General features: G+C 44.8%; 1 protein-coding gene across 3 annotated transcripts; it reads right to left on the reverse strand.

Moving 5' to 3' along the window:
- Nucleotides 1-1,371: 1,371 nt before the first annotated feature.
- LOC120562909 (endothelial zinc finger protein induced by tumor necrosis factor alpha-like) lies at nt 1,372-22,196 on the reverse strand. 3 transcript variants are annotated; one of them, XM_039806854.1, is made up of 9 exons: nt 22,077-22,196; nt 20,066-20,177; nt 16,137-16,810; nt 15,168-15,551; nt 10,841-10,988; nt 9,742-10,043; nt 8,798-8,881; nt 7,320-7,476; nt 1,372-1,532 (listed from the first exon to the last, which is right to left on the reverse strand). In XM_039806854.1, exons 2-9 carry the CDS (start codon nt 20,127-20,129, stop codon nt 1,402-1,404), a joined length of 1,944 nt encoding a protein of 647 aa, XP_039662788.1. In that variant the 5' UTR covers nt 20,130-20,177; nt 22,077-22,196; the 3' UTR covers nt 1,372-1,401. The 3 variants fall into 3 exon arrangements, with proteins under 3 accessions (XP_039662788.1, XP_039662787.1, XP_039662786.1); XM_039806853.1 differs by having other exon boundaries at nt 10,898-10,988; nt 20,066-20,276; XM_039806852.1 differs by having other exon boundaries at nt 20,066-20,276.
- Nucleotides 22,197-22,232: the final 36 nt, after the last annotated feature.

The following is a 22,232-nucleotide window of genomic DNA, read 5'->3' on the forward strand; positions in this document are numbered from 1 at the left end:
TGTGTGATTGTGTGTGTGTGTGTTGTCATGTGTGATTGTGTGTGTGTTGTCATGTGTGATTGTGTGTGTGTTGTCATGTGTGATTGTGTGTGTTGTCATGTGTGATTGTGTGTGATTGTTGTTGTGTGTGATTGTGTGTGTGTGTGTTGTCATGTGTGATTGTGTGTGATTGTTGTCATGTGTGATTGTGTGTGTGTGTGTTGTCATGTGTGATTGTGTGTGATTGTTGTCATGTGTGATTGTGTGTGTCTGTGTTGTCATGTGTGATTGTGTGTGTGTGTGTGTTGTCATGTGTGATTGTGTGTCTGTGTTGTCATGTGTGATTGTGTGTGTGTGTGTTGTCATGTGTGATTGTGTGTGTGTGATTGTGTGTGTGTGTGTGTTGTCATGTGTGATTGTGTGTGTGTGTGTTGTCATGTGTGATTGTGTGTCTGTGTTGTCATGTGTGATTGTGTGTGTGTGTTGTCTGTGTGATTGTGTGTGTGTGTGTTATCACGTGTGTGATTGTTGTCATGTGTGATTTGTGTGTGTGTTGTCATGTGTGATTGTGTGTGTTGTCATGTGTGATTGTGTGTGTGATTGTTGTCATGTGTGATTGTGTGTGTGTGTGTGTGTGTGTGTTGTCATGTGTGATTGTGTCTGTGTTGTCATGTGTGATTGTGTGTGTGTTGTCATGTGTGATTGTGTGTGTGTTGTCGTGTGTGTGTGTGTGTGTGTGTCTGTGTTGTCTCGTGTGTGTGTGCGTGTGATTGTGTGTCTGTGTGTTGTCAAGTGTGATTGTGTGTGTATATTTGTGCGTGTCTGTGTGTGTGTGTGTGTGTGTGTGTGTGTGTGTGTGTGTCTGTGTGTGTTGTGTTTTCATGAAAAAGGACCCAGACCGATAATCGAATGTCTTAAACAGAGATTAATTTAGTTTAATGATCTCGGCGTCTGCCGGCGCCGCTGGCGGCGTGGCCGATGCGTCCGTCGCCTCGTGTAGCTTCATGTGGTTGCGGAAGGTCCTGGGTTTGCTCAGGTTCTTCTTGCAGATGTTGCAGAAGTACGGCCGGGCGTTCGAGTGCCTGCTGTCCATGTGGTAGGTGAGCTCCAGGGTGCGGCTGAAGCTCTTGCCGCACAGCGGACACGGGAACCGGACGCCCGAGTGCGTCAGCTGGTGGCACTTGAGCACGCTCTGCTGCTTGAAGGTCTTCTGGCAGATGGTGCACTGGTACGGCCGGGCGTCGGCGTGCAGCCGCTGGTGGCGCCGCAGCGCGCTGGAGAAGGCGAAGCTCCGGTTGCACTGGGCGCAGGTGTAGGGCTTCTCGCCCGTGTGGGTCCTCTGGTGCTCCCTCATGTGCGCCTGCTGGATGAAGCTCTTCCGGCAGATGGGGCACTGGAACGGGCGCTCGCCCGAGTGGATCCTCAGGTGTTTCTGCAGCGCCGACGCCTTGAAGCAGTCGCGGCCGCACACGGGACAGCAGTGCTTACTTTTCCCGCCCGCCCGCCTCCGCCGACGCCTCCGTCGGCCTGGATCTCAGAGCGCCCGTCCTGTTCTGTCGGGACGGAGACACAAAGGGGAACGATTAACAGGTGGAGATTCAGGCTCCACGCAGAGAGCTGTGTGTGTTTTCACGTGTGACTTTGTCTGTCTGTCTGTCTGTCTGTCTGTCTGTCTGTCATGGCATTTGTGTGTGTGTGTGTGTGTGTGTGTGTGTGTGTGTGTGTGTGTGTGTGTGTGTGTCACGGTGTGTGTGTGTGTGTGTGTCATGGCATTTGTGTATGTGTGTGTGTGTCACGGTGTGTGTGTGTGTGTGGTTGTGTGTGTGTCATGGTGTGTATGTGTGTGTGTAGCAGGAGAAGTTAACCCTCTCCTTGAGTTCATGTTGTTGATGGAGAAGGAGAACCAGGACATGAGTTGGGGATTAATGCAACGCTACCGAGCCACGGCCGAGCGGACCAATCACAGTCGTTGCGGTCTGCGTCGCCACGACGTGTAGTTACATCTCTGGAGAGGTGTACGTCAGGCTCCACCTACCTCGTACGTAGCCACGGTGTAGATTTAACCCAGGAGCAGGACTTTGGCTGCCGTCATCGGTTTTTGTCAACATTGATTACCGTATTTTCCGCACTATAAGGCGCACCGGATTATAAGGCGCACCTTCAATGAACGGCCTATTTTAGAACTGTTTTCATATATAGGGCGCAGCGGATTATAAGGCTCATAGAATAGAAGATACTGCAGTTAAACGTCTGACTGGGGTTGCGTTATGCATCCACTAGATGGAGCTGTGCTAAAGGGAATGTCAACAAAACAGATAAAGTCAAACTTTATGAAGCCTTCTGACAACTCCGTTCACTCCCTCCTTATAGCTAGGGCTGTGACGATAACCGCATCACCGCAATACCGGCGGTGACGTGCCCCTACCGCGGTCATGACGTCATCACCGCATTTTTTTTCCTTTTAGCTCGCGTAACTTACAGGAGAACAGATATTGTGTGATATGACACACAGTGCCCTCTACAATTATTGGCACCCCTGTTTAAGATGGGGTCATGGACTTTTAAAAATTCTCCTTTTTTTAAACAACATAGAACTCAAATGCAAAAAAAGAGAAAAATCCAACCTTTTATTTAAGTACATTACTTTGGTGGTAAAAAAGAAAAGAAAATCGCATTTAGAAAAAGAAAACTTGAAATCATGTGTCCCACAATTATTGGCACCCCTAACAATTCCGCTGAAAAATTTAATAGATTTTTTTTTTAAATATATTTTTCTGTAGTTGCTAAAGTTGGTCAGGGTATCTAGGAACTTTTAAATAGTAATTCATGACTTCCTGTTTCCCTGGGGTATAAATATGACGTGACACAGAGTCCTAATTCTCTTACCCATTTGTCAACATGGCAAAGACAAGATAACACACAATTTAAGTAAGACAGATGTGTGTCGACCTTCGTAAGTCAGGCAATGGCTACAAGAAAATAGCCACTCGCCTTAACTTGCCCGTATCTACAGTCAGAGGAATCATTAAGAAGTTTAAAACAACTGGAACAGTGACAAACAAGGCTGGAAGAGGTCCCAAGTTTATCTTGCCACAACGCACAGTGAGGAGGATGGTAAGAGAAGTAAAAAAAAGTCCTAAGCTCACTGTCACAGAGTTGCATCAAAGAGTGGCATCTTGGGGTCACGAAGTCTCAAAACAAACATCAGACGCTCTCCACATGCCAACAAGCTGTTTGGGAGGCATGCAAGGAAAAAGCCTTTTCTCACTAACACTCACAAACGTAAACGTCTGGAGTTTGCTAAGCGGCACTGGGACTTCAACTGGGATCGTGTGCTTTGGTCAGATGAGACTAAGATTGAGCTTTTTGGCAACAAACACTCTAAGTGGGTCTGGCGTAAAACAAAAGATGAGTATGCCGAAAAGCACCTTCACCACCGTGAAGTATGGTGGAGGATCTGTGATGCTTTGGGGCTGTTTCTCTTCCAAAGGCCCTGGGAACCTTGTTAGGGTGCATGGCATTATGAATGCTTTGAACTACCAGGACATTTTAAATAAAAACCTGATGGCCTCTGCCAGAAAGCTGAAGATGGGTCGTCACTGGGTCTTTCAGCAGGATAATGATCCTAAACATGTGGCAAAATCTACACAAAAATGGTTCAGCAGTCACAAACTCAAAGGTCGTTCCCATGGCCATCTCAGTCCCCAGACCTCAACCCAATGGAAAACCTGTGGGGTGAGCTAAAGAGGAGAGTGCATGAGAGAGGACCCAGGACTCTGGATGATCTAGAAAGATTGTGCAAAGAAGAATGGTCAAAGATCCCTCTCTCTGTGTTCTCCAATCTTGTGAAATGTTATAGAAGGAGATTAAGTGCTGTCTTGTTGGCAAAAGGGGGTTGTACAAAGTATTAACATCAGGTTGTTTTTTTTCTAAATGTGTGATTTTTTTTTTACCACCAAAGTAATGTACTTAAATAAAAGGTTGGATTTTTCTCTTTTTTTGCATTTGGGTTCTATGTTGTTTTAAAAAAAAGGAGAATTTTTAGAAGTCCATGACCCCATCTTAAACAGGGGTGCCAATAATTGTGGAGGGCACTGTATAATGAAAGCAATAATCATTGTGTAGTTACCCTCATCGACTGTCTTCTATCCTACATTCAAGAGTTTATGGAGAGAGAAAAAAACGTAATTTGCCCGTCACTTCAGCTTTGCACACGAGGATGGACAGTCCATTGAGCTGAGGTGGACGTGGACACATTAACGTTAACGCTGCAGTGTTTACCATTGCACATTAGCCTAGCAGCTAGCGGAGTTTCTTTCTGCTTATAGCTTAATCCTGACAAAACTGAACGGTTGAATCTCAGCCTGCATGCACGTTTTGTAGCCTAAACAGAGCAGCTTATATTGGTTATCTTAGACAGAGCACTCTGTCTGCTCAGCTGCTGAGACCGCTGTGCTGCGGAGCGTCTTTCCTCGGCATTGTCGGCAAACCTTTTTTTTTCTTTTTACTTTATTGACAATAGAGCTTTCTGAACTGTCTGTGGAATAGATCAACGGAGATGAGAGAAAGCAGAGTGGCCATAAATGATAGCAAAACACAGTAAAGACTCACATTGAGCTGAAATGGAAACACCCGGTGGGCTGGTGGATGTCCTGCATAGGACAGATCATGCCTTCGCAGCGAAAGGTTTAGATTATTTCCCCCTCAAAATAGGTAATTGAGCACTGTAGTGGTTATGACCATATCAGTGACTATGTAACTACTTGGAAACGGGATAAACGATGTCTGTGGCTTGCACAGTAATAGCGTTACTGAAGCTTAGCTGTTGCATCGCGCTGTCTCCTGGGAATTCAGTTGAAGCAGAAAAAGGTAAACAGTAGTGTGCAGATTGGAGCGTAGTGTGTGAAGAGTGAAAAGCGGAGTTGTTTATAAGGGAAGAAGCTTGGAGTATGAAGAATATAGCAGATATACAACACACGGAAGAGCCTTTTGAGTTTGATGGTCGTCCTTATTTATTCGAACCCGAGTATACAGACGAAGAACTAGCCTCAAGAGTTGGAAAGAACGAGACTGACAGACAGAGGGGCAACAGGCAGATGAACTTGCTGCTCCAAGCACAAGCTAAAGCTAGCCTTCAGTAACTGGGGGACATAGCCAGCCCACCGGGCACTCCGTGGATTTTTATTGGGATGATTATCACAGATGCCTGGCTGAATACACTCACCGGACGGCAGCTAGCAGCTAACGGCTAACAGCTATCTGGCTGTACACACTCACCGGAGGGCAGCTAGCAGCTAACAGCTACTACCGCACTACTGTTTTTTTTAGGGGGGAATACACTTCAAGACATGACATGACCTGTCCTCTGGAGGACATAGCCACACCATCGCCGCTCCGTGGATTGTTATTGGGATGATTATCACAGAAGCCTGTCTGAATACACTCACCGGACGGCAGCTAGCAGCTAACGGCTAGCAGGGCAAGCTAGCTACCGGCAGGATCGAGACAGGGACCAGGGTAGGTGAATTTAAACCATGTCTGAGTTGAAAACGCATCTTGTTGACACGTAAGGGCCCTGTTCATGTGGCACAGACATATTAATTGCATTTTGTGTCTGTTAAGAGGCACAGAGGCACTCTAAAACTTGCCCCGAGCACTGCCGTTTTAGCTCAGGGGACGCTTGTAGCACGTAGCTGCAGCTTCTCCGTGTTACCTGCACTGATTCGGGTCGGGGGTTTTTCTATCGAAAGTACTCGCGTAGCTATAGCGATCAAGATTAACGTAAAAATTGGCCGGAATTCTCCTTTAAGCCGATGTTTATCGGGGGTAACGGCCATTCACTTTACCGGCGCTATTGACAACAGATAAAGCCACTGTGTCTTGAGAAGCTCAAGCTTGTTGTTTTATTGTTTACTTTACATCATCTTTGCCATCTCTTTTTCCTCTCGCTTTTCCTCACAGCAGCACTCATACGCTGCTCTCCGTTACCGCTCGCTCTCCACACGGGCACTGACGTCCATCACTTAAGGCCCCCTGCCATTCTCGCTCTAATTTAACGGTTAACCGCCATACCGCGGTGATATGTTGCTTCGTCACCGCGATAAGAAAAATACTATACCGTCACAGCCCTACTTATAGCATTTAAATCTAAGTGGTCCGAGAAAATGACGATGTTGTCATCGGCTTGTCCGCTTCCATTGGCCATATCAGAGGCAAACCTGAACGGATTGGCTAATATGAGCTACCAATCGAAAGCTTAGAAGCGAGGAATGCGATGACCCCACATCGATCATGTAGCAAGCTGGGCAGAGAAGCTAGCGGAGATCACAAGTGCGGAAATGGAAAACTGTTTCGCGTTTTTCCGTTGCGATTCGGCCAGAAACTTCAACATTGTGAGGCGAACAGATCGTTTTGGAATATAAAGCTCGGATATTACATTTCCTTGGACTCTTGTGGATTTATGAAAATCAGGTTTTGGCCAAAATACCACTTTGTTGCTGAAAGGACAACGAAAACAGGTATGGATGCACTCTCGACACCTGCGCAGATTACGGCTGAATTGTTTTATTTTCTGTTACTTTGTAACAGTTGTGTAACTGCTATAAATCATCGTATGCTTTGTATGTGGGCTTACACTAATCATTACAGGCTAAGCTTTCAATTGGTGTGTCGCATGGCTGTATATTTTGAATATTTAATGCTTTAAAGTTATAAAAATGCGAATGAGTGGAAGTTTTATCGAGGTTACAGCGCCGCAGTGTCCCGTCAACGTGACAGTGATCCTTGAGAGGTTGATCCATATATATATATATATGGCGCTCCGGATTATAAGGCACACTGTCGTTTTTTGAGAAAATTAAAGGCTTTTAAGTGTGCTTTATAGTGCGGAAAATACGGTACCTTTGTCGGTTTTTTGAAGGTTTTGTCGTTTGTTTTGACCTCTTCTTGCCTTTCTTCCTTACTTTTCTCTACTGTCTTTTTTTCCTTCAAAGTTTTTGTTGCGTTTTTCGAACTTTGTCGCTTATTAGAATTTTTTGTCCCTTTTGTCGCCCCTAGTGTTGCCTTCCTTCCTTCCTTCTTTCTCCCGTCTTTTTCCAAGTTTTTATCTCCTTTTTTTTCATCAGCATCTTCTTGTATCTTCTTTTCCAGGTCCAAGGCTGGTGTTTAGTAAATCTATCGCTGACATCGCTGCATTCTTCCTCTTTATACACACTTGTTTTTCCCACCAAAGATTATTTGTGCTGGTTAGCGGCTACATAAAAACATTGTTCAAAAGGGGAACACTGTTGAAAAAAGCCTGAGAACCACTGGACTGGAGAACAGTTTAACCTGTGACGTACCGATCAGCGCCGGTCTCCAGTCTTCTTCCTCTCCGTCAGAGTTTATCAAACCGCCCACGTCTTCGTCCTCGTCCTCCTTCAACAGCGGCGTGCCCTGGTCGCCGCGGCCACCAGCTAGCGGTCCTGACGTAGCGAAGGCAGAAAGGTCTTCGGAGTCCTGCAGACATCATTTAGAGAGATGACCAAAAACATTCTCAGCTCCAGGGTTATTTAGTAGCTCTTCTGGAGCTTTCCGTCATCTCACATGGAGAAGATTAAAAGGACTTTAAAAGGATTTTTTTAAAAAGGATTTTAAATTGAAAATCGACTGAATTCAGGATTTTGATTTCAATTATTAAAATCAAAAGTAGGATCGGCGACTCCCCCAGTATTATTTTTTTCCTCACTCCTTCCTCCTACTTGCACAGACACATACAGACAGAGACACACACACACATACAGACAGAGACACACACATACAGACAGAGACAGAGACACACACATACAGACAGACACACACACACACACACACACACACACAGAGACACACACACAGAGACACAAACAAACACACACACACAGACACACACAAACACAGACAGAGACACACACAAACACAGACAGAGACACACACAAACACAGACAGAGACACACACACACACACACATAGAGACACACATACACACACACAGAGACAGACACACACAGAGACAGACACACAAAGAGACAGACACACAAAGAGACAGACACACACACACACACACACACACACAGAGACAGACACACACACACAGAGACGCACACAGAGACACAAACAAACACACACAAACATAGACACACACAGAGACACACACACAGATACAGAGACAGACACACACACACACACAGAGACGCACACAGAGACACAAACACACAGAGACAGACACACACAAACACACACACACACACAAACAGACACACACACAGGCAGACACACACACACACAGACACACACACATACACAAACACAGAGACAGACACACACACACACACACACACACACACACAGAGACAGACACACACACACAGGCAGACACACACACACACACACAAACACAGAGACACACAGAGACACACACACACAGACACACACACACACAGGCAGACACACACACACACACACACACACACACAAAGACAGACAGACAGTGTAGAGTCAACATCGCTGGTTAGCGGTTAAACGTTGCGTAATTATCCGAGCCACACAGAATCTGAAATCCTGCAGAATTTCTCGCAGATTTTAGTAAACTACAAAACTAAACCTAAACCTCAGGATGTTAACACAGCTCCTCCCCATGCAAAGAAATGGTTAATGCTCAATTCAGAAGACAATTCATTTTGGATCACTGCTGGAAAAAATAAATAAATAAAAAAAATCTACAGATTCGGTTTGGTTGATTATCAACATCGCTAGACTGACTCCATCTAAACAATACGAGCCGAACAGCTGACTTTCTTACCTGCTCACTCAGGCCTTCCTCCCGTTCTTCCTCCTCCTCATCCTCCTCCTCTTCTTCTTCAGTCTTCATGTTGAACCACAACTCCTGAAACAAACCACAACCCCCCCTTCTCAGATTCAAATTCATCTACTTTCACATTATTATTTTAGGGAGTTTTTTTTACACCTAAAGCTCGTTTGCTTTGGTCCGAATCAGTTCATCAAACTTGGAGCGACTTCCCCCTTCGGTTCGGTTTCGTTTCACACAGAGAAAAATCCAAGGGAACCAAAATGCGTCATTACAAATCAGGCAAGAACATTCCCTCCTCTTATTGGTTGGATGTGTACCTTCATTTTGGCCGATTTGACATGTATAAATCGGCGGGGCGGGCACTGCCGGCAGTCGGACTCAAGTGATCAATCTGATTGGTGGAGAGCTAACCAGGAAACTGACTAGAGTCTCTCAAAATCTGAGGAAAATCTTTTAAACTGACCTTTGTTGATCTGAAATGAAGACAAGCAACTGCACACACACACGCACACACACGCGCACACACACACACACACACACACACACACACACACACACACACACACACACACACACACACACACACACACACCCTATTTCTTTCTTCAAATGTTTTCAGAGACTATTTTTGTACAACATGAGATCGTATTCTGAACGAGCCGCCATGACAGTCTGCCTTTGAATTTCCGGAGAAACCAGACCCATGTGACGCTGTTCGTCCAATCAGCTGCCGGTTTTCATTTTTGGCCAACAATATAGATTAGCGCCGCCTGCTGTTATGGAGACGTATAACGTCTCGTCTCTTCGGTGTGTTCTGAGGAACTTTTTGACCAATTTAGGGAGACTGATCAGTCCGACTGGCTTTTCTGCTTGGCTGTCGGCTCTGTGTGTGTGTGTCTGGGCCTTTGCGTGTCCAGAGAGGACACTGGTCTCACCTTGTCCGCGGGGTCTGCGACAAGTCCGTCCCGGATGTGGACCCTCATGTGTCTGCGGAGCTGGCTGGGCCACAGGAAGCTCCGGGGGCAGATGCTGCAGGGGTGAGGCTTGTTGGCCAGGTGCGTCTTCTCGTGAGCCTTCAGGTTGGTGGTGGTGGAGAAGGACTTCCCGCACACCGAGCAGCGCTGCAGCTCCTCCGCCGTGTGCATCTTCATGTGTTCCTTAAGCCTGTACGGCCTCGATAGGCTCTTCCCACAGACGGAGCAGATGTAGAGCTTCTTCACTCCGCCGGGACCACCGTCTGAAAATAATAACACGGTGAATAAAGTTCAGGAGAAAACGTGAATATGAATTCTTGTTATGTCAGGTTTAACAGGTTTTTAAAATGTGCTGGGAAATAAATTTTGGTGTCTAAGTGACTAATGTGAACACAAATCTTTGGTCCAGTATTGAATGAACTGGCAGCTGTGAACCAGGCTGTAATGTAACCCTACAGGACAGATGTTCAGCATCAGTCAGCGTCCACTAAAAGTTCTGTTGTTGTCGCTGACAGACTCAGATTATTATTCTAAGTGTCTGACAACCTTATGGAAAGGATCCCTACAGAGATAGACCTTTTAGTTAAAGAGTAAGATCCTTTTAGTTTAACATGAAACAGCCCCAAAATCACCATCACCAAACTCCACCAGACTCCATGTAAATAATCAGGACTTTTAGCGTGTATAGAGCCAGCATATCTCCACCAGACTCCATGTAAATAATCAGGACTTTTAGCGTGTATAGAGCCAGCATATCTCCACCAGACTCCATGTAAATAATCAGGACTTTTAGCGTGTATAGAGCCAGCATATCTCCACCAGACTCCATGTAAATAATCAGGACTTTTAGCGTGTATAGAGCCAGCATATCTCCACCAGACTCCATGTAAATAATCAGGACTTTTAAAATTAAATACTGGACCAATTTCAAAGATTTTTGTTCCCATTAGTCACTAAAACATGGGAACATAGAGTTAAAAAATACTGAAGTTACACTTTACAAAGTAAATATGAGTCAGAAAAAGCGCTCTTCTGTGTATTCTTGTGCACTTGCACTTACATATAACGTCATTCTTTCCGACTATAATGTCTTTAGATCCGCGTTTGATGTTCTCACCGGTCAGTGAATGCACCGCTTCCTCTTCATCGTTCCGGTTCTCGACCTGCAGCCCGTTCGGACTGCCAACTTTGACCGGCTCATCTGCTTTCTGCAACAAAAGCAGAATATATATATAACCAAAGGTTTCGTCTTCAAATGTTTTTGACATGCTCGGATATACTAGCGGTCTCTGTAGACGGCCCAGGCTCCACAAACGGCAACAAAAACAAACCGCGCCAACCTGCACCACCAAACATAAACGGTGTTCCAGGATTTGGTTGAGCCATCCCCGCAGCAGTAGGGCTGGGCACCGAACGGCAATACTTTTATGGCACCGAAAAAAATCTTTCGGTGCCAAAAGCGTCTGAACGCGTAAGCACAAGCTTATCTGTCCTCTCTGCATACTGGCAGAGAGCAGAGCTCCGACACACACACACACACACAAGTCTGTATTACTATCTTTGTGGGGACATATCATTGACATAATGCATTCCCTAGCCCCTTACCCTAACCTTAACCATCCCAACTAAATGTCTAACCTTAACCCTTACCCTAACCTTAACCATCACAACTAAATGCCTAACCTTAACCCTTACCCTAACCTTAACCATCCCAACTAAATGTCTAACCTTAACCCTTACCCTAACCTTAACCATCACAACTAAATGCCTAACCTTAACCCTTACCCTAACCTTAACCATCACAACTAAATGTCTAACCTTAACCCTTACCATAACCTTAACCATCACAACTAAATGTCTAACCTTAACACTTACCCTCACCTTAACCATCCCAACTAAATGCCTAACCTTAACCATCACCACTAAATGTCTAACCTTAACCCTTACCCTAACCTTAACCATCCCAACTAAATGCCTAACCTTAACCCTTACCCTAACCTTAACCATCCCAACTAAATGTCTAACCTTAACACTTACCCTCACCTTAACCATCCCAACTAAATGTCTAACCTTAACACTTACCCTCACCTTAACCATCACCACTAAATGTCTAACCTTAACCCTTAACCTAACCTTAACCATCACAACTAAATGCCTAACCTTAACCCTTACTCTCACCCTTACATTTTAAGAATTTTATTGGATTTTTTGTCTGTCTCTAATATATAATCTATATTTATTTATTATTATTATTTTTTTACGAATTGAATTACTTTCCTCAAGATTTTAGCATAACTATACACATGCCATTGGTTTTATGCATTTTTTACTAACAGTTTGGTTTTATTTATATGATGTATTTTAAATTGTTATTTATTGTGTGGCACTTTTTTATTTACTTATTTTTTTACTTCTTAAAGCACTTTTAACATAGCACTTATTATTAACCCTGAATGGTATGTGTATGGATATTTTTAACCTCAAGAGCAAGTAACGCAGACAGTATTTAATTTTTCAATTTAAATAACATGGTTTTAAGATTATAATATTTTATATTTTATATGGGGACACCAGGCTTTTTTATAATTTTATTTATCACACGACTGTGTTTTTTTTATATATATTTATTTAAAATATTTTAAATTTAAATGTTTATAATCTTCTGGGAGAGACAACGGAGTTGTTGTGGAGTTGACCTTTTATTCAAAGTTTTAAATTCCCGCTGTCCTTCCTTTGCAGTGGTTCTTTTAACCTCCTTTTAATATCAAAACACCCCCTCCTTTAACAGCCCGGTCATTTTTTTTAACCGAACCTGTTTTTTTTAAGGAGTTTCTTAAAGTGGTTTTATTCACACCAGTGGTCCCCCTGTGCCCGTGCCCTCGCAGCACCCATCCTGGGTGTTGCGTTTTAACCCAAACCTAACCTTAACCTAATTCTAACCCTAGTCCTAAAACCAAGTCTTAACCCTCAAACAGCCCTTTAAACTCTTGGGGTCCAGCATTTTGGTCCCCACGAGGCTGTGCAGACCCCACAAGTATACTGTAGTCCCCGGTTTTTGGACCCCACGAATATAGTAAAACACGCGCACGCGCACACACACGCGCACACACACACACACACACACACACACACACACACACACACACACACACACACACACACACACACACACACACACACACACACACACACACACACACACACACACACACACAGGTGCGGACGGAGTAAATTACGTCCGTCGGCTCTGTTGTTAAGTTACTGTGAGTCACAGCCGATGCCGATAAAGTGGCTTCAAGTGTGGTTACAGTTTTTCGAAACTTGACGCAGACAGTGTATGCTGCGATATGATATTAATCTATGGATATTAATGGCGAGCTGAAAGCGGTGGCGGTGCTGTTGACGTTACACTTCCTCTTAGACAAGCAGGCAGAACCGTGGTTTCTCTGCCCTGATTACTGACTGACAGGCTGAGCTTGTAAAGCAAGGCAATTATATTAATATTAATGTTACTCTGAGTGAGCAGTGTTACCAGATTTTTTTAATTTTGATAACTGTTTTGATTCACAATTAAGGTGGAAAATAAAAGTTTTGTGTTTAATGTATTTTTGTTGATGTTGAAATGGATTTTAAAACACATGGTATCGAAAAAAGTATCGTTAGGAACCGGCATCGAAACTGAGGTATCGAAATTTGACAATACTTCAAACGTCAACAAGAAGTGACGTCACCCAACATCACTTAGAGCACCTTTAGTTTCGGAAGTTTTATTAACCCTTGTGTTGTCTTCCCGTCCACCATGAACTTGTTGTCATGCAAAAATGAAAATTAACTTTTTCTGACGTTTCATTCGCTTTTTCCGACACTTTGTTTTGTTCATGTTCAATAAACCTAATTTAAATGACATTATAACTAATTTTTTAGTTAAAAAAAGCAGAAATTATTAACTATTTTGACTAATATTTCAGATCAGATGATGTTGAGTGAATCACAAACTGGTTTATGTCAAAGTTTAGTCAGGATACTGTTTTAAAACCTTTTTTTTCTTCCAAATGCTATAAAATTGAATAAAAACACAAAAAATTCAATGAAAGTAATCATTAATTTTACCTGTGAAGAATGTTGTATGGGTTCTTACAACGTGCATGCATGCATCCAAGTTATTTTGGGGCAATTTGGTTGAAAGAAACCTGACATATTTCTGAAATAGAAAACTTTGAAAACGGGTCAAATTTGACAGCACAGGACAACACAAGGGTTAAATCAACTAATCGTTTCAGCGCTCACACTAAACACACACACACACACACACACACACACACACACACACACACACGCACATACACACACACACACACACACACAAACACACAACGCGCATACAGCACACACACAGACACACACACACAAAGCGCATAAAAAGACACACACACAGACACACACGCACAGACACAGCACGATATTGACACACACAAACATGTACCGAACCGACACACAGACACACACGCACAGACACACGCACATACACACGCACACACATTGACACACAAACATGTGCACACAGACACACGCACATACAGACACACACGCACATAGACACACGCACACGAGCGCATACACAGACACACACATAGACACACACGCACAGACACACGCACATACACACGCACATACATTGACACACAAACATGTGCACACAGACACACACAGACACACACGCACAGACACACGCACATACACACGCACACACATTGACACACAAACATGTGCACACAGACACACACACACACGCACATAGACACACACACAGACACGCGCAGACACACGTGCATAGACACACAAACATGCGCACACAGACACACACACAGACACACGTGCACATAGACACACAAACACGCGCACACGCACACAGACACACACACACACACGCGCACATAGACACACGCACGTGCACATAGACACACACACACATACAGACACACGTGCACATAGACACACAAACATGCGCACACAGACACACGTGCACATAGACACACAAACACGCACACAGACACACACACACACACACAGACACCGCGCGAACCACACAAACGCACACATAGACACACGGACGTGCACAGTCACACACACATATAGACACGCACATAGACACACACATGTGCACATAGACACACACACACACACGCACACAGAGACGTGCACATAGTCACACACACATATACACACGCACATAGACACACATGTGCACATAGACACACACACACGCGACACAGAGACGTGCACACGCACACACATGCACATAGACACACACACGCACACATAGACACGCGCACGCGCACACACACAGACACACACACGCTCTTCAGTGGTGAGCGTGTGAGCCTCACCTTGTTGTCTGCGTCCGACAGCGTGGCGCCCGTTGGAGAGCCAGCAGCAGCGGCGGTGGCGGCGAGAGAACTGGCGGGGGCAGCAGCGTCAGCAGCAGAGGCGGCGGCGCCGGAGACATTGCGTCCCTCCCTGCTGTGGATCTCCAGGTGCCTCGTTAACACCCTCTGCCTGGAGAACTGTTTCTTGCAGACGTCGCACTGGAACGGCTTCTCGCCGGTGTGCGTGCGGACGTGCTCCCTCAGCCGGGACGCTTTGCTGAAACTGCGGTCGCACACGTCGCACACAAACGGCAGCCCCCTCTCGTGGAGCTGCAGGTGCTGCTGCAGCTTCTCGGCAGAGGAGAAATCCTGGCGGCACAGGAAGCAGCGGTGAGGCGCTTCCTCCTGGTGAAGGACCAATGCAAGTAGTTGTTTTTTGTTAAAAAGTTCAGTTCAGTTCAATTTTATTTATAGAGCACGTTTAAAAAACAACCATAGTTGACCAAAGTGCTTAACAAGGTCCAAAATCAAAGAGATAATATACACAAACAATACACAATACAAAATATCCAAAAGTAGAAAAAGGTCAAGATATCAAAGCTTTGACGAATTGTTTTCAACATCTGTCACCTTTCCCAGCCTTTTGGTCATGTTTTTGTAGTTTTTTTTCCCAGCGCTTTATTGAGGTTTTCAGCGATGTTTTTCGCTGCGTTTCTGAAGCTTTTTCCGGAATTTTTGACACTTTTTTCAACGTTCTTGTCATTTTTTTCCCCCTCCAAATTCTATACAATTTTATAAAAACACCCAAATTCAATGAAAGTAGTGAACTGATCATTTATTTTACTTGTGAAGAGCGTCGTATGGAACCATCCACGTTACTTTCTTTGACAATTTGGTTGAGAGAAACACAAATTTCTGATGTAGAAACTTTTTAGAAAATGGGTCAAATCTGACCCGAGGACGAAGGGAGTTAAAACCCAAAATGCTCACCTTTCCAGCTGCAGCGTCAGCTTGCTCCGCTGCATGTTTCTGCAGGTGTTTCTTCAGCAGGCCCGGTCGGTTGAAGCTCTTGAAGCACAGCGAGCAGCGGTGCGGCTTCTGTCCGGTGTGGAGCCTCACGTGGTCCCTGAGGGACGCCGGCGTGGAGAAGTTCTTCTCGCAGACCGGGCAGGAGTGCGGGCTCGTCTCAGCGTGGCTCTTCTGGTGTTCGGTAAGGCCCGAACTCGAGGCGAAGCGCTTGGGGCACAGCGAGCAGCCGAACGGCCTCTCTCCGGTGTGCGTCCGTTCGTGCTGCACGAGATGCCGCCGCTGGATGAAGCCGCGGCCGCACACCGAGCAACGGTGGGGTTTCTCCGCGGCGTGGCCGAGCTTGTGGCGCCGCAGGCAGCTCCGCTGAGCAAAGCTGGCGCCGCAGACCGTGCAGGAGTGCGGCTTCTCACCGGTGTGAACTCGCTGGTGCACCGTCAAGGTTTTCTTCTCGGCGAAGCGCTTCCCGCACACGGCGCAGCTGTGCGGCTTGTCGCCAGAGTGCGTGCACATGTGGGCCGCCAGCCGGTACGGACGAGTGAACGCGCGGCTGCATACCGGACAGATGTGGCAGCGCCGTCTTGACCGAGTCCTGCTTTGTTTTGCCGACGGTTCTTCTTCTTCTGTCTGGACGTCTCCTGCAGGGAAATGAAACGGACTTTAATATCTCAAAGAAGTTTAAAAAGTCCCAGTGTGTAACATTTTTAGTTGTCCATGAAAAACTCGATACAGCATAGTATCGCGATATTTCTCGTGGCAATACTGTATCGATACACAGACGCCAAGTATCGATCTTTTATGACATATGTGTTGGTCAGTCTGTCTGCTGGACAATCACATTTTGCAGCAATAAAATTGAAGTGAGATGAACAGACAGAGAAATGTGTCTTTTTAGATAAAACAGATGTTGACAAAATTTTCCTTTGGGGACATCATTTGAAAGTGGGAAAAATTTGAAGTTGGAAAAAAGGTAATACATTGCAATATATCATATATATATATGTTTAAAATCGCAATAATATTGTATCGTGACATAAGTATCGTGATGATATCGTATCGTGAGGCCTCTGGTGATTCCCACCCCTATTGTCCATTATCAAAATCTGTGTTGCCTGTTCACCAACTTGTCCTTTTTCATGAATATTTACCTCCACCATCAATTCCAAGTATTCCTATCGGCTTGAAATTTAACATTTGCGTTTGCATGAACTGGGGTAGACGCTCCATATTCATGCTCCATCTAGAATTACGTTAGCAGGTAAGGGACATACAGGACATACTGCTCCTCCTTTGTGTCTGTCTGTCTGTGTGTGTAAGGGACATACAGGACATACTGCTCCTCCTTTGTGTCTGTCTGTCTGTCTGTGTGTGTAAGGGACATACAGGACATACTGCTCCTCCTTTGTGTCTGTCTGTCTGTCTGTCTGTCTGTGTGTGTAAGGGACATACAGGACATACTGCTCTACCTTTGTGTCTGTCTGTCTGTCTGTCTGTGTGTGTAAGGGACATACAGGACATACTGCTCCTCCTTTGTGTCTGTCTGTCTGTCTGTGTGTGTAAGGGACATACAGGACATACTGCTCCTCCTTTGTGTCTGTCTGTCTGTCTGTCTGTCTGTGTGTGTAAGGGACATACAGGACATACTGCTCTACCTTTCCTGTTTTCTCTGTTGCATGATCAACTCCCAGCTGCTGCTAATGTTGCTAATGCTGCTAATGGGTATCGTAGCTTCCCAGCCCCGGTGGCAAGTTTGAAGAAGGAAACATGGAGGACCACACGTCCAAATTTCAGGAACAGGAGTCTTCTTCTTCTTCGCCCAGAAAAAGAAAAAAGGAGATTGAAAAGAGCGAGAGACCGGCTTTTTGAAGCGTGAAGGCTACAGTAGCTGTAGTACCTGTGAACTGCGTGGTGAGAGAGAGTTGATTGATGTATGATCTCAACGCTAGACAGGAGACATTCCCACACATTGGTCTTCAAATATTTTAAGAATATAAACTGTGTCTCAGGGGTGGGAAGTAACTCAAGTACTGAGCTTGAAATTTGAGGTACTTGTTACTTTATACTTTATATAGGGAAATATTGATTCTTGACATTTGTCAGCAGAAAATGTAAATACTCATGTGCCGTACCTCAGAAAGGTACTTAATATAAGTTATATAAATATAAGTTAGTTCTGCACTTATTAGGGATGTAACGATGCATCGTGAACCAGTGAAAAATGGATTTAAATTTTGGTTGAGATCAAACATCTGTTCGGTGTGTTCCGTGCCGTGGTCAGTCCGAGGGGCCGTCTGCCTTCATTCAGTTCATCACTGCCGGCACTCGGACTCAAATGAGCCATCCGATTGGTGGAGAGCTAAACCTAAACCGGAAACGGGGAGCTGGTGATCGTGACTAGAGTCTCTCAAAATCTGACAAAAATCTCTTAAACTGACCTTTGTTGATCTGAAATGAAGACAGATTCAGCAACTGCACGACCTATTTCTCTCTTAAAATGTTCTCCGGTGAACTATTTTAGTCCAATATGAGATCGTGTTCTGAACGAGCCGCCATGACAGTCTGGCTTTGACTTTCCGGAGAAAACAAACCCACGTGACGCGTTCGTCCAATCAGCTGCCGGTTTTTATATTCGGGGCGACAATACAGATTAGCTTCGCCTTCTGTTATGGAGACATTTTACGTCTCGTCTCTTTGGTGTGTTTTTTACAAATTTGGGGAGGCTGATCAGCCCAACTGTCTTTTCTGCAGACGTTTGACTGTCGGTCTGTGTGTGTGTGTGTGTGTGTGTGTGTGTGTGTGTGTGTCTGTGTGTGTGTGTGTGTGTTTGTGTGTGTGTGTGTGTGTTTGATTATCTTCAGAGTGAGTAGTGACTCTAGTCATAGTGAGAGAAACAAAGTGTCTCCCCTGTTCTTTCTGACCACATTGGGAAGTCTGTAATTTCACATTGTTTATGCATTTCTCCAAAAGTTGAGGTTAGTCTCAACTTTTCGCCGCAGGCCCACTGCGTTTTTTTCCTTGTCCCCCCTGCGGCAAACCCCCGCCGCACCTTAAAGGTATTGTGGAGGATTTTCTTTTTCCGGGTGGATCATCAAGACTATTGGTCCTCCTAGTTGTCAATCATTCTGGCGCTATGTTTACGTCAGGCCGTGGTACGTGCTCGTCCCTAGGGTAGTTTTCGCTTTCTGCGCATGAATACTTTCAGGTGTATATGTGTGGTGAGCTACGAGTGTCTACGAAAGGTATGACAAGAAGAGAAAGGCCTCTGAAGAAAGAAACAAGACCGGAGTGTTTTTGGGAGAATGTTTCACACGCTGGCGTGCGCTAAAAGCACAGGTTGGGCTCTCCACTGATGCCTCAGTCGCGAAGTTTCTACTCCACAGGTACAGTTTGGCGTGCTATTTGGAGAAATCCATTTAAAATCACTGCTAGTGAAAGTTGATGTAAGCTCTGATTAGCGATGCTAGCCCTGGCACAAGTCACGCACCGCGCACACACGGTAAACATCTCCATTTGTGAAAACGTGCAAATCTTCTTTCTGAAAGTAGGCTTGTATGAACCATGCCGACAGCAACTTGTAAACAGTGCACTCTCGTGCACACGTTTAATAGGCGTTCCCTCTCGGGAGCAGGTAGAGTGTTGCGCATGTGCATTTTTTCAAAAAGTGGAGAGGGCGGATCTTTTCTAAAATTCTGGAAAATCCTCCACTATACCTTTAAACACACTGCCCCCGTTGAAAATAAATGGAAAGACCTGCGTTTTTGCCGCACTCTCTGACAGCCGCCGCAGGCAGTCTGAACGCGACCTTTGGCCTGTGGACGAAAAGGTGATTTTGAACCCTGTAAAACAGTCTCAGCGAGAACGTAACGTTAGTAGTGGCAGAAATGATGGCTGACCCTGAGCAGGAAGCTTCTGACTGTCCTCTCCTCGTTGTTCTGCTTCCTCTATCACTCCATTCATCTCGTCATGCTCTAACCCTCTGGAGGGGGACGCGTCTCCTCCGGGACTCTGAGACAAACGCAGAGGGACACGATCATTAGAAATCAGTCCAGGGGTTTTCATCGCCATTATAAGGTTTAGGTGCAGGACTCCAGTATCGGTCGATCCCTAAAAGACACACAGCTATTGAGACTAAACAATACAAATAGAAGTGAAATAAAAGGAAAAACTACGTTACAAATTTACTCAAGTACTGTACATAAAAGTTAGCACCACTGTTGGTGTACAGATTGGAGGGTTTTAAAGGATTTGAGTCAAACTGACAGTCCATGGTTGCCAAGCAACTAGAGATGCACCGATAGAGCGGCCGGTGACCGGAATTGGCCAGTTTTCACGTGCTCGGCCATGACCGGCAGGTCAGTCCGACATATGCCGATTTCATGCCGGTCAACGCTACAATTAACTGACGACAGAAGTTCTACGAGTTACAGTTCTCAAGGACGCACGCACACACGGACGCCACGGCACACGGTCTCTTTTTCCTTTCTCTCAACTTCTCCACCGTCTGTGGCGCGTACCCGCTCGCGGTGTGAAGAGTGTCGGCGCTATTCTCGCACATGAAGGGAACCTGGTGAATTAACCTGCAACATGTCAGCTGTTTGGACATTCTTCAGCGTGTGTGCAGAAGATAACAAGTTCGCAACATGCAACACCTGCAAGGAGACAGTAGGGCGTGGAGCACATGTGTCTCAAGGCAGATTTTGATCCGGCCCGCAAATCAATTTAGGTTCATAATAGATTTTGGCCCAACTACCTTTTGTGGCTTTATCTGTAGTTTTTTTAATCACTTTTGCCAACACTTTTGGCGCTTTTTTCAGCATTTTTGATGTTTTTGTCACATTTTTCTTTGATGGCTAAGTTACATTTTTTGTGGCTTTATGTCGACCAAGCTGTAAGTGAGAAAACTATATGAGACATGCAATAATACAATAAAAGATGCTTGACTTTTTTCGTTTAAATAAAGCATGTCAATAAAATGTGCATGTCTGGCCCTTGATGGGATTCTTTTTTTTCCAGTGTGGCCCTCTGGGAAGTTGAGTTTGACACCCCTGGTGTGGAGGGACCACACCAAAAACCCAAATCACAAATGTCCCACACCAGGAGTAATTTATATAGTTCTATTTTATAGTGATCCTTTAACTGTTCAAAACATGTTCTATTAAAGAAAAGATAAATATTTGCGTGTGCTGTAAAGTGGTTAGAAAAGATGAAATCGGAATCGGCTAAAATAGGTATCGGCTGGCCTAACTCAATGAAAATCGAAAATCGGAATCGGCCTAGAAAGTTGTAATCGGTGCATCTCTACAAGCAACATAGGAGCTTCGATACATTATGACACAACATGAGGGATAACGGTTAAATATTGTGTTAACGTTAGCACAGTGAGGGTTAGCGGTTAACTTATCATGGACATTAGTCTGTCTCCTACTAAGTAATTATCAATTCAACAGTTTATCATCACATAATGTTAAATGTTATTAGCTGTGTAACGTTACGTCCAATTAAACGATGCGTTATATACAGCCAATCAGAGATGAGAAAGAGCCGTTACATTAGCTAATAAACACCAAGCAGTTGTTTAGCTCTGAAGCTAAAAGTTAAGCTAGCTTATTAATAACAACCTAACACGTTATAACACATAACGTTAACGCTTCCGTAGTGTTCAGTAGACGGAAGGCGAGTAAAGCCGTTAAAAAGGTCAAAAAAATATAGAGAAATGTATGAAAATCCACCCAGGAGCAGACGACTGCTTTTGACTTTGGGTATAGCTAACTGTGCTAGCTAGCATTGAGGCAGGCCAGGCGTAATACAACGTAACATAACGGCTACACCGGCGTAACACTCATTTCTGTCTTGCAACGATGACTACGTTGTTTTTTAGAATCACTTTTAAACATATTAACCCACCGGAGGAAGGAGGAACTTCTCAACAGCCTGTCAGGAGAATACAGGCTGAAGTAAAGGATCCAAAACCCAACTTTTCTGCGGTAAAAGCGCAGGTGAATGAATTTCAGGAAAAATTAACCACTGCGCATGCGCATACGTCTTCCACGTCGTTGAGCT

This window comes from Perca fluviatilis, chromosome 7, assembly GCF_010015445.1.
Source record: "Perca fluviatilis chromosome 7, GENO_Pfluv_1.0, whole genome shotgun sequence".
NCBI lineage: Eukaryota > Metazoa > Chordata > Actinopteri > Perciformes > Percidae > Perca > Perca fluviatilis.

Coding starts and splice junctions, on each gene's coding strand:
- LOC120562909 (XM_039806852.1), bottom strand. CDS start 20,237: ATGGCGATGAAAACCCCTGGACTGATTTCTAATGATCGTGTCCCTCTG. Junction 8,882..9,741: donor TCGCAGACCCCGCGGACAAG/GTGAGACCAGTG, acceptor GGTTTGTTTCAG/GAGTTGTGGTTCAACATGAA. Junction 1,533..7,319: donor CTGGAGACCGGCGCTGATCG/GTACGTCACAGG, acceptor CCGTCCCGACAG/AACAGGACGGGCGCTCTGAG.